This window comes from Symphalangus syndactylus, chromosome 23 (genome assembly GCF_028878055.3).
Source record: "Symphalangus syndactylus isolate Jambi chromosome 23, NHGRI_mSymSyn1-v2.1_pri, whole genome shotgun sequence".
Lineage (NCBI taxonomy): Eukaryota > Metazoa > Chordata > Mammalia > Primates > Hylobatidae > Symphalangus > Symphalangus syndactylus.
Window position 1 is genome coordinate 20370396 of NC_072445.2, and position 16657 is coordinate 20387052.

At 37.8% G+C, this 16657-nt stretch overlaps 1 protein-coding gene across 2 annotated transcripts in view; it reads right to left on the bottom strand.

Moving 5' to 3' along the window:
* Positions 1 to 12896: 12896 nt before the first annotated feature.
* CYP39A1 (cytochrome P450 family 39 subfamily A member 1) overlaps positions 12897 to 16657 on the bottom strand; it is a 140545-nt gene continuing 136784 nt past the window's right edge. For both annotated transcript variants that reach the window (XM_055262942.2, XM_055262941.2), the window contains exon 12: positions 12897 to 13623. In XM_055262942.2, coding sequence (XP_055118917.1) covers positions 13552 to 13623 — 72 coding nt within the window. In that variant the 3' untranslated portion in view covers positions 12897 to 13551. The remainder of the gene's footprint in view (positions 13624 to 16657) is intronic.

Here is a 16657-nt window from a genome sequence, read left to right on the forward strand (position 1 = left end):
AGGTGATCTGCCCTCCTTAGCCTCCCAAAGTGATGGGATTACAAGCATGAGCCAGTGCGCCTGGCCTATTTTTCTATTTATTTGTGTCATGAACTTTTTTCATCAGTGTTATATAATTTTCAGTATTTAGATCTTTTACTGCCTTGATTAAATTTACTATGTATTTTATTCTTCAATCTTATTGTAAATGGAATTATTTTCTTAATTTATTTTTCAGATAGTTTGTTGTTAGTGTACAAAATGCTACTGATTTTTATAGGTTGATTTTCTCTAATTATCAGACAAATAAACGCAAATTGAAACCACAATGAGATATCACCTCACATCTGTTAAACTGGCTATCATAAAAAAAGATGGAAGATAACAGGTGTTGCCAAGGAAATGGAGAAAAGAAACCCCTGTACACTGTTGGTGGAAATATAAATTAGTACAGCCATTTTGAAAAACAGTATGGAGGTTCCACAAAAAACTAAAAATAGAATTACCATATGATCCAGCAACCTCATTTCTAGCTATATCTCCAAAGGAACCTAAATCAGTATGTCTAAGAGATATCTGTGCTCCCTTGTTCACTGCAGCATTATTCTCAATAGCTAAGATATGAAAACAACTGAAGTGCCATCAACAGATGAATGGATTTTTAAAATGTGGTACACACACACACACAAAATAGAATACTATTCAGCCTTTAAAAAGCAGAAATTCTGTCATTCGCAACAACATGAGTGAACATAGAATGCATTATCCTAAGTGAAATAAGCCAGGCACAGAGAAACAAATACTACATGATTTCACTTACATGTGAAATTTTTAAAAGTTGAACTCATAGGAGAATAGTGGTTACCAGAGGCTGGGAAGGTAAGGTAACTGGGGAAAGAAGAAATGTTGGTCAAAGGGTACAAACTTTCTGTTAGAAAAAATAGGTTCTGGTGATCTTTTGTACAGCATGGTGACTGTACATGATGACATGTTAATAGCAATGTATCATATATTTTTAAATAGCTAAAGGAGTGGTTTTAGATATTATCACCACAAATAAAAGTATTTAAGGTGATGAATATATTAATTAGCCCGATTTAATCATTCCACAATGCATACATGTATCAAAATATCATATTGGACTCCATAAATATATATAATTATTATTTGTCAATAAAACTTTAAAAAATAAAATAATAGTCCTGATCATCATTCAGGAAAATGTCTTTAATCTGCAACATATTCTAATAGAGCTAAATATTCTCCCTATTTGTATATGTTTGCATAAGATATTGATTAGTGATCTAATACCAAGAAGAATTTTCTTAAACAGAAATATGTTTATGACAGAGTTGGTTAAAGTCACCTAATTGACAATATTTGATATTTGTTTTATATTTATTAAGTGCTAGGCTTTGTGTTACAGTACTAATTCAAGCCATGGCAACCCTGAAGAGAATACCTAAGTAGCTCAATTACAGTCCCAGGGCTTAGGGAGATAGAGTAACTTGCAAAAGTATACACAATCAGATGTGATAGAGTTGAACTTTGAATGCATAATATTGTATATCAAAGTTTCTATTATGAACCTGTCTGCTTTACTCTCTGTAAGAATAGGTATGATGCTAAGGACGCAGTTGGGTGCCTAATACATGTTTTTTGCTTTTGAATGTCTCATTATGTGAGTTAAATAACCTATATGACTCACTTAGAAATCATTTTGTGTGTGGATTCTTTTCTATGTAATAAACCAATCAATTGCTTAGAAAATAAAATATAACGGCCAACATATAAATTTGACTACAATGTTATGTATGACTTTAAAGAAATTATTGTATAGCATATCCATAAAATCATGTTAGTATAATCATACCGACACCATCGAGGTGGTATTCAGCATGCTGAAACTTATTCCTCTAAATAAAATCAGATTCGAGAAAAGAGGACTAAAGACATAGAAAGAGAATAGAAGCCAGAGAATTTCATTTCCAAGGTTTTTCAGGTAGGCTAGTTTATGCTGTGGCCGCAAACGTCAGTGTGTCTCTTCCACGCTGCATGTCCAGTGTGGGTTTTGAAAAAGGACATTTTCTTTCTCACTAACACTCAGGGACCCAGGCCGATGGAAGCTCTGCCTTTCTGCTGCTGCACATCTCCACTGTTATGGCCACAGAGGAAGAAGATAATAAAGTCAATTTATATCCGTATGTCTACTTGCATCTTGAAATTGACAAACATCACCTCCACTTATAGCCCATTGGCCCAAAGTAGTCACATGACCCTGTATAACTGTCAAGGTGCTGGGACTGTGGGGAAGCACCTCACATTCTTCAGGCACTAAATGCATCTGTCACAGAGAGCTTATCTAGTCCACTGTCTTTCAAAATGTGCACCTTTGAAACACAGGGCTTTGCAGAGGTGTGTAATGAGTCCTGGAAATAATAAAGTACAGTCAACTAAATAATAAACATGAAAACCACTGGATGGATTGTATCAACTGTTAAGTGCTTTTTTTTATTAGAAGAGCTATAAATTATTGTGTCGTGGAAAGAAGGAAAAGTTTTGCAGCCAACAGAAGTTGGGAATTCACTCATGTGCTTCATTTTTTTCTGTCTTCAAAGAATCATTCACTTAAAAAAATCTCACCCAGAAGAAAGCTGTCTTGACCAGCCACTTAACATCCTGCAATGTCTTATAACATGATATTTCTCCTGCTTGTGTTTTAGCTTCATAAGCAATAAAGCCAGGATGTTAAGCTGGTATCTCTAATTACATATTACAATTCTATACACGCTAGTTTTCAACAACAACAACAAAATTAACTGAAAGTTCGCATGTGTTGTGAAGCAACCACCATACCCCCTCTTCTAGGTCTTTCTTTTTTTATAATTCTCTGCAAAATTCCAAGTTACCTGAAAACAAATCTTAAAAATAAGGCTATTCTGTATCTAGCTAGTTCCTGTCTCCACCAGACGAGAAAAATCCATAAGTCTTCTTTATCTTGTAGTCCATTGGGTCTCTACTGATCAGGATTACTTTTGTGAGAAAACAAAGTAGAATGCTACTCCAAAAAAAAAGCAGAAAAGCCAATTGCTGTTAATATGTCTATTATATTGTAGATATAAACACATAGAGAATGCACGCTATATCATTCAAATTTATAACACTTGTTCAACATTTACGCTTACATGCCCTTCCTAAAAATACATATTTTATCAGATTTTTTTCCCTTAAAACAGTGAATGACTCCCTCCCACATCTGGTAGGTCTCATTCTAGGCCAGTTTATGGCACAGTTCCCATAAGGGGACAAGGATCTGGAGAAAGAAACTGAAGAGGAAGAAATGCTGAGGAGCACACAACAGTACTTCTCTTTTCTCTTTCCTTTGTAATATAGGCTACACAACAAACTAACCACTTTTTGAAACATTTTTTATAGATATGGGTTCTTGCTATGTTGCCCAGCCTGAAGTGCAGTGGCTATTCACAGGCACAATCACTACACACTACAGCCTGGAACTTCTAGGCTTAAGCTATCCTCCCAGATAGCTGGGACTACAGGCTCACCCCACAAACTAACCACTTTTTCCCTGTGAGTTAAGAGAGAACTAAATGAGTAGATCATGATGACAGCAAGGTCAAGGTGCTATCTCTTGTAGCTAATAGTTTTCTCTTTATGAAGAATGCAATTCTGTTTAACGTTTCGAGGACATGTTCTGGAATCAGAGTCCCTGGGTGCAAATCCTGCCTTTGCCACTTACTAGCCATGTGATCTCAATTAAGTCACCCAGTCTTTCCAAGATCCAATTCTCTCATTTTTAAAATAGGGATAACAACAACAGCAACAACAAAACCTAACTCATTGGATTACTGTGAGAATTAAATAAGTTGAGGGATGAAATGGGCTTACTCAAGTACCTGATACATAGTTATTGCAAATATCAGGTGAGCACTCACAGTACCTAGTTTCAACTTTATATTGCAAAAGACGCATTGAAACGGTAGAAAAACAGTCTTGAATTGCAGATACCACCCCTCCTTCACCTGCCAGCAGCAGTGGTGTGATACAGAGAGTGTCTCTGGGCTCTAGGGTAGGGAGAGTGCAGCAATTGTGAGGCATTGAACTCAGTGCTGTCCTGTTATAACAGAAAAGAAAACTGGACCAAACTCAGCTGACGTCTGCCCACGAAGGGAGCATTTAAACCATCCCAGCAGAGGGGAATCACTGATCCCAGTGGTCAGAACTTGAGTTCCCGCAATCCTTGCCACTGTGGGGGAAAGGGCTCTAGGGCCCAAAATAAACCTGAAAGGTAGTCAAGGTCACAAGGACTGCAACATCTAGGCAAATCCTAGTGCTGAACCAGGCCCAGAGCCAGTGGACTGGGGGGCACACAACCTACTGAGACACTGGCTGGGGTGGGCTAGGGGAGAGCTGGCATCACCCATCCTCTAACCCCAGGCTGCAAAGTTTGCAGCTCCAAAAGAGACACTTTCCTTCCACTTGAGGAGAGGAGAGGGAAGAATGGGGAGGACTTTGTCTTGGATACCAGCTCAGCCACAGCAGGATAGGGTACTGGTCAGAGTCCTGAGACTCCCTTTCCAGGCCCTAGACCCCGGATGGCCTTACTAGCCATATCCTGGGCCAGAAGAGAACCTGATGCCTTGAAGGGAGGGACCCAGTCCTGGCAGCATTCATCGCCTGCTAACCGAAGAGCCCTTGGACCCTGAATGACCATCAGCAATACACAGATACTATGTGAAGGGCTTTGGATGACAGTCTGAGACTTACTAGCTTCAGGTGAGACTCAGCACATTCCCAGCTGTGGTGACTATGGGTCAAGACTCCTTCTGCTTGAGAAAAGCAAAGGGGAAAGTAAAGAGGACTTTCTCTTGCACCTTAGGTACCAGCTCAGCCACAGGGAAACAGAGCACCAACGGGGCTCTTGGGCTTGATTTCAGGACTTGGCTCTTGGACAGCATTTCTGCACCTGCCCTGCACCAGAGGGGAGCCCACTGCCCTGAAGGGTGAGTCCCAGGATGGGCAGCATTCACAAGTTAACTAAAGAGCTCTTGGGACTTAAGGGAACATTGGCGGTAGTCTGGAAGGACTCTTTGTGGGCCTGTGGTGGTGGTGGCCATGGAGTGAGGCTCCTTTACCTTTGGAAAAGGGAGGGAAGAGTGGAAAGAACTCATTTTGTGGTTCGAGTGCAGCTCAGCCACACTACAATAGAACACTACACAGACATCTAAGGTTTTTTATTGTAGTCCCTGGTTCCCCATCCTGGCACCTCTGGACACAACCAGGGCCTAGGGGCTCTTGCCACCCTGGAGGGAACTACACAGGCCTGGCTAGTTTTGCCACCTTCTGATTGTAGAGCCCCAGGGCCTTGTACAAACATAGGCAATAGCTAGGGAGTGGTTATAGCAGGTTTTGGGTAAGACTCTGCTGTGCTGTCTTTAGGTCTGACCCAGTGCAGTCATAGTGGTGGTGGCCACATGGGTGCTTCTTTCACTCTACCCCTAGCTTCAATTGGCTCAGGATAGAGAGAGAGAGACGCCGTTTATTTTGGAGAAAGTAAAGGAAGAGAACAAGAGTCTCTGCTTGGTAATCCAGAGAATTATCCCAGATTTTGTCCAAGACCATCAAGGTGGGACCTCAACAAGTCTGTAAGAACCATAGAATTACTGGGTTTGAGGTGCCCCCTAAAGCAGATACAGCTTAGATCACAACACCCAAGTCATTTGGAGTATCTGAAAAGCCTTCCCAAGAAGGATGGGTACTTTCTTCCCAGACTGTTAGGGCTAAAATAAATACCTAACTCTTCACAGATGAACATCTACAAGCATCAAGACAATCCAGGAAATCATGGCCCCACCAAATGAACTAAATAAGGCACCAGGGACCAATCCTGGAAAAACGAAGTTATGGGACCTTTCAGACAGAGAATTCAAAATAGCTCTCTTGGGTAAACTCAAAGAAGTTCAAGATAACATGGAGACGGAGTTAAGAATACTAGCAGATAAATTTAACAAAGAGATTGAGATAATTAAAAAGATGCAAGCAGAAATTCTGGAGCTGAAAAATGTAATAGGTGTACTGAAGAATGCATGAATCTTTCAATAGCAGAATGGAAAGAATTCTGAAAGATTTGAAAGAATTCAATTCTGTTATTTAAGAAGAAGAAATTAGTGAACTTGAAGACAGGCTATTTAAAAATACACAGAGGAGACAAAAGAAAAAGTAATAAAAAAGAATGAAGCATGCCTACAGAGAGTGGCATGAAATATTTAAAGGGCTGAAGGAAAAAAACTTTTTACCCTAAAATAGTATATCTGGCAAAAATATCCTCCAAACATGAAGGAGGAATAAAGACTTTCCCAGACAAACAAAAACTGAGGGATTTCATCAACACCAGACCTGTCCTACAAGAAATGCTAAAAGGAGTAATTCAGTAGAAAGAAATGGATGCTAATGAGCAATAAATAATCAGGTACAAAACTCACTGGTAATAGTAAGGACACAGAAAAACAAAATATTATAACACTGTAACTGTGGTGTGTAAACTACTCTTCTCCCAAGTAGAAAAACTAAAAGCTGGAGACGTCAACACTTCACTTTCAACATGAAACAGATTTTCCAGACAGAAAATCAACAAACATCAGACTTAATCTGCACTATAGACCAAATGGACCTAATAGATACTTACAGAACATTTCATCCAATGGCTGCAAAATACACATTATTTTCCTCAATACATGGATCATTCTTAAGGATAGACCATATGTTGGATCACAAAACAAGTCTTAAAACATTTAAAGAATTAAAATAATATCAAGCATCTTCTCTGATCACAATAAATGAAACTAGAAATTAATAACAATAGGAACTTTGAAAACTATACAAATACATGGAAATTAAATGATATGCTCATAAGTGGCCAGTGCACCAATGAAAAATTAAAAGGAAACCAAAAATTTCTTGAAACAAATGATAATGGAAACAATGGAAACATAACATACCCAAACCTATGGGATACAGAAAAAGCAGTATTAAAAGGGAAGTATATAGCTATAAATGCCTACATCAAAAAAAAGAAAAACTTCAAATAAACAACCTAATGATGCATCTTAAAGAACTACAAGAGCAAGAGCAAACCAAACCCAAAATCAGTAGAAGAAAAGAAATAATAAAGATCAGAGCAGAAATAAATGAAATTGAAATGAACAATACAAAAGATCAATAAAACAAAAAGTTGTTGTTTTGAAAAGTTAAATGAAACTGACAAACTTTTAGCCATACTAAGAAAAAAAGAAGATTCAAATAAAAAAAACAGAAATGAAAAAGGAGACATTATAACAAATCCTGCAGAAATTCAAAGGGTCATTAGTGGCTACTATGAGCAACTAGATGCCAATAAATGGGAAAATCTAGAATAAATGAACAAATTCCTAGACACATACAACCTACCAAGACTGAACCAGGAAGAAATCTAAAAGCTGAACAGACCAAACCAAAAACCTGAACATAACAAGAAACGAGATAGAAGTTGTTACGAAAAGTCTCCCAGTAAAGAAAAGCCCGAGACCTGATGATTTCACTTCTGAATTCTAGCAAACATTTAAAGAACTAATACCAACCCTACTCAAACATTTTGAAAAATAGAAGAGGAGGGAATACATCCAAACTCATTATATGAGGCCAGTATTATCCTGATACCAAAACGAGACATAGACACATCAATAAAAGAAAACTACAGGCCAATATCTCTGCTGAATAGTGATGCAAAAATATTCATCAAAATACTAGCAAGTCAGATTTAACAATACAATTAAAAGATTATTCATCACGAACAAGTGGGATTTATCTTTGGGATGCAAGGATGGTTCAATGTATGCAAAGCAATCAATGTGATAAATCATATCAACAGAATGAAGGACAAAAGCCATATGATCATTTCAACTGATGCTGAAAAAGCATTTGATAAAGTTCCACATCCCTTCATGATTAAAAAACACCCTCAAAAAACTGGATATAGAAAAAACATACCTCAGCTGGGCACGGTGGCTCACACCTGTAATCCCAGCACTTTGGGAGGCCAGGCAGGTGGATTATGAGGTCAGGCATTCAACACTAGCCTGACCAACATAGTGAAACCCCGTCTCTACCAAAAATACAAAAAATAAGCCAAGCGTGGTGGTGAGTGCCTGTAATCCCAGCTACTCAGGAGGCTAGGGCAGGAGAATCACTTGAACCTGGGAGGTGAAGGTTGCAGTGAGCCAAGGTCATGCCATTGCACTTCAGCCTGGGTGATAGTGCAAGACTCTGTCTCAAAAAAAAAAAATAAATAAAGAAAAACATGACTTAACATAATAAAAGGCATATATGACAGATCCACAGCTAGTATCATACTGAATGGGGAAAAACTGAAAGCCTTTCTTCTAAAATCTGGAATATGAAAAGGATGCCCACTTTCACCACTGTTATTCAACATGGAGTACTGGAAGTCCTAGCTAGAGCAATTAGACAGGTGAAAGAAATAAAGGGCATCCAAATTGGAAAGGAAGAAGTCAAATTATCCCTTTTTTGCAGATGATACAATCTTATATTTGGAAAAACTTAAGACTTCATAAAAAATTATTTGAACCAATAAACAAATAACGTTTCAAGATACAAAACCAACATAAAAATCAGTAGCATTTCTATATGTCAACAGTGAATAACCTGGAAAAGAAATTTTAAAAGTAATCCCATTTACAATAGCCATACATAAAATTAAATACCTAGGAATTAACTAAAGAAGTGAAAGATCACTATAACAAAAACCATAACATACTGATGAAGGAAATTGAAGTGGACATCAAAAATTGGAAAGATATTCCTTGTTCCGGGATTGGAAGAATCAATATTGTTAAAATATCCACACTACCCAAAGCAATCTACAGATTCAATGCAATGCCTATCAAAATACCAATGACAATCTTCACAGAAATACAAAAAAAATCCTAAAATTTATAATATATGGCACTGCAAAAGGCCCAGAATAGCCAAAGCTATCCTAAGCAAAAAAAGATCAAAACTGGAGGAACCATATTACCTGACTTCAAATTATACTACAGAGCTATAGTGACCAAAACAGCATGGTACTGGCATAAAAAAGAAACACATAGGTGGAACAGAACAGGGAAACCAGAAACAAACCCACACACCTACAGTGAACTCATTTTTGACAAAGGTGCCAAGAACATACATTGGGAAAAAAAATATCTTCAATAAATGGTGCTGGGAAAACTGGATATCCACATGCAGAAGAATGAAACTAAACTACCATCTCTCACCATATAAAAAATCAAATCAAAATGAATTAAAGACTTTAAGACCTCAAACTATGAAACTGCTACAAGGAGACATTGGGGGAAAATCTCCGGAACATTGTTCTGGGCAAAAATTTATTGAGTAATACCCCACAAGCACAGGCAACCAAAGAAAAAATGGACAAATAGGATTCCATCAAGTTAAAAAGATTCTGCACAGCAAAGGAAACAATCAACCAAGTTAAGAGACAACCCACAGAAAGAATGGAGGAAAGTATTTGCAAACTACCCATCTGGCAAGGGATTAATAATCAGAATATATAAGGAGTTCAACTCTATAGGAGAAAAATCTAATAATCTTGTCAAAAAATGGGCAAAAGATTTGAATAGACATTTCTCAAAAGAAGACATACAAATGTCAAAACAGGCACATGAATTGGTGCCCAACATCACTGATCATCAGAGAAATGCAAATCGAAACTACAGTGAGAAATTACCTCACCACAGTTAAAATGGCTTTTACCCAAAAGACAGGCAATGCTGGCAAGGAGGTGGGGTAAAGGGAAACCCTCATACATAGTTGGTAGGAATGTAAATTAGAACAACCACTATGAAGAACAGTTTGGAGATTCCTCAGAAAACTAAAAATTGAGCTACCATATGATGCAGAATTCCACTGCTGAATATATACCCAAAAGAAAGGAAATCAATACGTCAAAGAGATTATCTGCACTCCCATGTTTGTTGCAGCACTGTTCGCAATAGCCGAAAATGTGGTACATATACACAATAGAATACTATTCAGCCATAAAAAACAATGAGATCCTGTCATCTGCAACAACATAGTTGAAACTGGAGATCATTATGTTAAGTGAAATAAGCCAGGCACAGAAAGATAAACATCACATGTTCTCACTTATTTGTGGGATCTAAAAATCAAAGCAATTGAACGTGTGGAGACAGAGAGTACAAGGATGGTTACCAGAGGCCGGGAAGAAGAGTATGGTGGCAGAAGGTGGGGTGGATAGGAGGTGGGAATGGTTAATAAGTAAACACACACACACACACACAAAAATTAGAAAGAATAAATAAGACTTACTATTGGATAGTACAACAGGGTGACTATAGTCAATAATAATTTAATTGTATATTTAAAAATAACTATGAGTATAATTGGATTGTTTGTAACATAAAGGATAAATGCTTAAGGGGGATGGATACCACATTCTCCATAATGTGAATATTATGCATTGCCTGCCTGTATCAAAACATCTCATGTAACCCATAAATATATACACCTACTATGTACCCACAAAAATTAAAAATTAAAAAAAAATGTTAAGCAGCCGTGAGTGATTACTTCTCTTTTTTTTCCATATTAAAATCTTGCTCATGCCTATATCCCCAACACTTTGGAAGACTGACGTGGGAGGATCACTTCATATAGGAGTTTGAGACTCACCTGAGAAATATGGTGAGAGGCCCTGTCTCTACAAAAAGAATGGGAAAAAAAATAGCCATGCATGTTGGCATGTGCCTGTAGTCCCAGCTACTGGGAGTGGACGGAGGAGGGAGGGTTACTGAGGCTGGAGGATCACTTGAGTCCAGGAAGTGGAGGCTGCAGTGAGCCCTGATGGCACCACTACACTCCAACCTGGGCAACAGAGCAGAGACCCTGTTTCAATCAATTAATCAATCAGTCAGTCAATAAAAGCTTAAAATGACTTCCCTCTAAATGAGTGCAAACTCTGACTTAATGCTTACACTTACGTTTTGGCAGGGAACTTCCTACTTTAAGTTTTAATGGCCTTCCTCCCTAATTTCTTGCTTTAATTACAAATGTTCAATTGCACCACCATTTACCTCTGCAGTTCTGTCAGTAAATACATAAATTATTTTCTGTTTCAGGATGTCAAGTATAAATTAAATTATAATCTGTGCCAATTTATTTCCTTTGTATAAGCCAACGGAAGGTCAACTTCTACTATCACAAGTGCCAACATGGCTATCTCCACGACAATGTTCTGCATATAGGTGATCTCACTTTCATATTAAAAGATAATCAAAACATTCATCATTCCATTCTCTTCAGCTAACTCCCACTCTGGCAACACCTCACGTGCTCATCATTAACACTGTCATCCCCCACCTGTTTGTCCTCTGAACTTTTAATTTGAGACAGTTTTTTCTCTACCTTCTACCCTCCCAGCTCTCACTCATTTATTCCCACTACACTTCCTTTGCAGCTTCAAGGATGCCTACCCCTACTGCTTCTTCTTATCGGCCTTCTTCTGCCTTCACTTCCTTCCCTTTCCACCTGATACTTTTGCTTAGTCCACAAACAAATGTAGCTTGGAAGTGCAGGGTTAACATCTCCAGAGGTAATCATTAATGAATGGGAAACAGAAGCCGTCAATAATTGCTTCTACTTCTTATCTTTAATGTGGACAATTCTAGGAAGTATTATATATTATTCTCAGGTGATCCCAGTGAAATTGAGCTCTTGATGCTATAACACCTACCTCAAAAACAGAACCTTAATAATGACTTACTCTCTTCCTGATCCCTCACTTATGCTACCTGCAAGAACATCCCAAATAAGCTATCTGCACACAAGTCCTATCTCAGGCTCTGCTTTCAGTAAAATCCCAGTTAACACATGAGAATTTATGCTGAATGTATACTTATATATAATATAAAACCCCAGGCTAGGGAAGTAAAATGAAATATGGGACTTCCAAGTATATTCCTCTTAACTGTTCATTATCCCAAAGGTCAACAGATCTCCTGTGTCTGCATTCTTTTTTGAAGTGCATAAACTTGTCAGCCAACATTCATCCTTACTGAGCAAGAAAAAGCAGCTAAACACTAGCTCTGAGTGACTGCAAATTTGGCTAAAGTGGATACTGTATGCAAATACAGTGCTTCATTGTGACCCTTAGCTGTTTGGGAGAAGAAATCTTCCCTCAAAACGCACCTGCCATATTCAGTAGAACCTGCCAAGTTATAGTCTGCAACTTTCAGAGATGTTGTGGACTTCTGAACTGCTTTCTTCAGCTCCTTCTGACTCCAGATCCCTGAGCCTGTAAGCTAAGCTGTGAGCTACTAACTCAGCTTCAAAATCACTGCATTAGTCTGGAAGAGTTAATGCACCTCAAAGTACTTAATTTTCTCCTAGGGAGTCATGTGCTTGCTAGTAGGAAATGGATGACTAAGCAATCATTATCAACCTCATGGGATAATTCTAGCCCAGGGAAGCAAATAAGCCACAGAAGAACAACATGCACCACACAAAGCTTCCTCACTGTGAAATAAGAGAGGCAAGCAGCACTTTATATAATACTGGGAGATAAATTATGACATAAGTGTTCACTCTGTTATTAGTGTCATATGTTTTCCTGAACATGATAAGATTTCTTTTCTGGATTTCATGGTAAATACTTGACAGTTATAAGTCTTTAATAGATTCCACTACAGTTACTTGTCTTGGCATACCATTATATTTGTGTTTATATGCATTAGCAAAAATATGGTATCTGCCAAACTATAATTGCAAACACTTTGAGTCAAAACAATGCTTCCACGTTAAGTAAAATATAAATCAATATATCAATCAACATACATTTATTGAATATACTCTGTAAAGAAGGTGCAATCCTGAGCATAACAAAGTGTAGAAATGAATGTAAGACACCATTCCTGTCCTCATAGGTCTCAGAAAACTATCATTTTATTACTTTTAGCATTAGATACGTTTACAATAAAGAATTATGTTAATAGAGCCTAGGAGTTCCAACTGCTAGTTGAGAATCACCTTAAGAAAATAGAAAATTTATAGAAATAATTATTAAATTTTAAAAATCTAAGCCTTTTAGACTTTTCAAAATAGAAATTTAAGTATGCTGCCTTCACAGTGAATTTAATGTGATAAGATTTTCATTCAAATGACATTATTTCTATTTAATGTTTTAATACAGTTATGCATGAAATCAAATTCCAACTTCTCAAAAAATGTGGGTTTTTTGGATCATTTGGTCATTTCCTATAAACCATGTATTCTGGTCTCTATATTACTGAGAGTGATGTTAGATGCTTGGTCTACTGTTGAAGATACCAAACACATGCACCATTTGAATGTGTTCTTGAACTAAGTCCTAAAACAAAGTGAAGCAGTGTGTTTTTGTAGGGCTCAGGTCTAGGTGCTGCCAGGTGAGGTGGTGCCACTCCTCCAGAAGGCCCTGGCCCTTGTGAGGCCCAACAGATGTCATATTCTTTGTTTATATTCAATTCGGCATTGCCCTTCCGGCTGGGGGACACCCACCAAATGGAGATAACTCTAAAAACAGAAATGCAGAAGAAATAGAAATTAAGAGACATAAGCCCACAGTTTCAGACCTAAGGTTTATTCCATTGTAATCTCCTCTAAAAAGTACACAATTTAGGTTTTTCAAGTTGGGAAATGTTTGCATCAATGAACTTCACAATATCCAACATCAACTTTAGCCTTCCATTCAGGCAGAAGAAAAAGAATACAATTCCTTACTCTAATAACAATCTCTTTAGTTGTACACACCTGAAGGCTATAGGCCTGCCACCCTTCGCTTTATCTGGCTAAAGAGGTTACCACAAATAAGGCTCTTTCTACAATTCTGGCTCAAAAACTGTGACACTTCATTTAGAATCGCTGGGTGAGATCTCCATACTGCAGATTACAGGTGTTTAAAGAATGATGTGGAGTTGGTGATGTGAACCACTTATAGCGTATTCATGATCGTGACTTTCCATAAAGATATATTTTTTTTTGAGAGGAGTCTCACTCCGTCGCCTCCATAAAGATACTTTGTAGGCTCCAAATGTTCTGACTTTTTTCCCCCGAGTTAGAAATAAGATATGAAACTGTGTAGGGTCAAGGGGAGGTTAGCGTATTGTAAATAATACAAAGAGATATTTGAGGTTTAGGGGATTAAAAAAGAAAAGGAACCTTTTCTGTCGACCTTTCTCTGAGGGAAGAGGAGGAGTGAGGAAAGATGAGGTGGACCCAATTTAGAATCAGTCTATTTTCAAGTTTGAATGAAATAGGGCACAAAATGGGCTCTTTAGCAAGGAGATTCTTTGGAGAGTTGAAAGAATAAGTTGCAGGGTTCCATGAACCCACTGAAATTGCATCCACAACTTTGTGTGTATGAAGAATTATGTACTTTTCTACAAAGGGGATCCATGCATTTTGTGAGATTTCCTAAGGCTCTATGAACCCCAAAGGTAAAATGAAAAAAAAAAAAAAAAACAACCATACAAAGAAATAAAAACCCATTATGTTAGCAAAAATGTGCTTGCTTTTGCAAGAGAATTAAAGTTGACCGTTCCTTAATGCTCAAAATGGAACAGCCCCCACTGCCAGCGTCAGGACACTGCTGCCTGATCACGGATCCTTAAACTTTGTAGTATTTCCTTTTTGTTTGGTTCATAATGGAAGAGAATTAACACTACATTATTTAAGGCCCTTTGAGGTAAAATAAAACATTCGGCTGTTGCAAAATTAAAATTGGAGATTCTAGCATTTGATTTTTTCTACTATGTTAAGTAAATTCCTTCAGGGGAGTTGGTTTCCAAGTCCACTGATTTCCCTGCACCTGACAACAGAGTGTTCAGGACATGCTTTGACAACCCATCCCTGCCTTCTCCTAGAAGAGCCTGGTGATTTGACAACCATTTCCTGCACTTTCTGATCACCTGATTTTGCAATTTATTGAAACAAGTTCAATAGTTAAATAAAGTAAATCGATGTTTCTCATTCTAGAATAAGAATTGTGAAATAAAATGCTCTTTGAGATCATGGGAATTCACTCAGACTTGTACTTTTTATAACCTGAGAGAACATTTCTTTAAAAAATGTTCTCAGTGGTGTCAAAACATAAATAAGACATATATAAAATAGTATAAGAAATTAAATACAGATAATAGAATTCTTAGGAAGAAAATGCTAGGAAAAATCCTGTCTAAGGAATTGATCAAAATTACTAATCTCCATGGTTTTAACAAATGCCATCCTTTTCATCTGAAAAGGCATTCTGGTGTCCTCTTGCTGGTGGGAAAATCTTTGGATGTTGAGTTTAATCCTGAGCAAAATTGTGACAATTTTCACTCGGTGACAAAATTGTGACAATTTCAACTCAGTGGATCAGGAACTAGTATTTGATGTCCATAAAGCCTGATCCTGATGTTCATTTTGTCAACAATGTAGCAGGTAGCTGAGAACCTTTGTGAAAGTTGTTTTGAGTTCCTTTTCATTGTAAGATTCTGAGAGCCCTTCATCACCGGTAAGTTACTTGTCCTCAAAATAAAAGTGCAAAAGAAATCAAGTGAAATGCTGAAATGTGCATATTTGTGAGTAATAAAATATTTTCTGTGTCACTTATGCACTTACATAATTCCTATTGAAATGCCATCCAAGAGTTTTATTTATCTCTCCATACGTTAGCCTTATTATATCAAGAGTAAATCAAAGCACAAAATGCTATGTGAATAGCTCTGAGATTGCGATCCTTAATTTCTCAGCTTCAGCCCCAATTTCAATAGCACCCTTTACCCAAAGTTTTCACATGATTTCCAAACATTTGGATTTAAATTGAACTTCCTTTTATTTCTTACAACAGAGGTCCTCAAAGTGTGGCACCCAGACAAGCAGTAGCAGCAGCGGCATCACCTGGAACTTGTTAGAAATGCAAATTCTGGGCCGGGCGCTGTGGCTCATGCCTGTAATCCCAGCACTTTGGGAGACCAGTGTGGCCAACATGGCGAAACAACATCTCTACTAAAAATACAAAAAATTAGCCAGGTGTGGTGGTGTGCGCCTGCAGGCCCAGCTACCAGGGTGGCTGAGGCATGAGAACCACTTGAACCCGGGAGGCAGAGGCTGCAGTGAGCTGAGACTGTGCCACTGAACTCCATGGAGACTCTGTCTCAAGAACAAACAAACAAACAAACAAATAAAAAACAACCCCCCCGAAAAAAAAAAGAAATAAAAAAGAAATGCAATTCTGTGGCCTCTCCCCAGTTCCTACTGGATCAGAAATTCTAGCGATAAGTACCACTTTTATCCAGTCTGTTCTAACAAACCCTACTAGTGATGCTGATGCTCACACCAATTTGAGAGCCACTGATCTATGACAATAGATCTACAGAAAACTTAAATGACTGGAATATTCAATAGTTTGAGGTAGGAATAAAGCCATGACCTTTTCATTTCTGTTCACTGTTTTTACTGCTAGGTTAGTTTTTTTCCATGCTGTTCCTTTTCAGATGGACCAAGGGCTATGACTTGCATTAAAAACAATAGTTCACCTTTGGATCACAGACATTCCTTTCTAGAA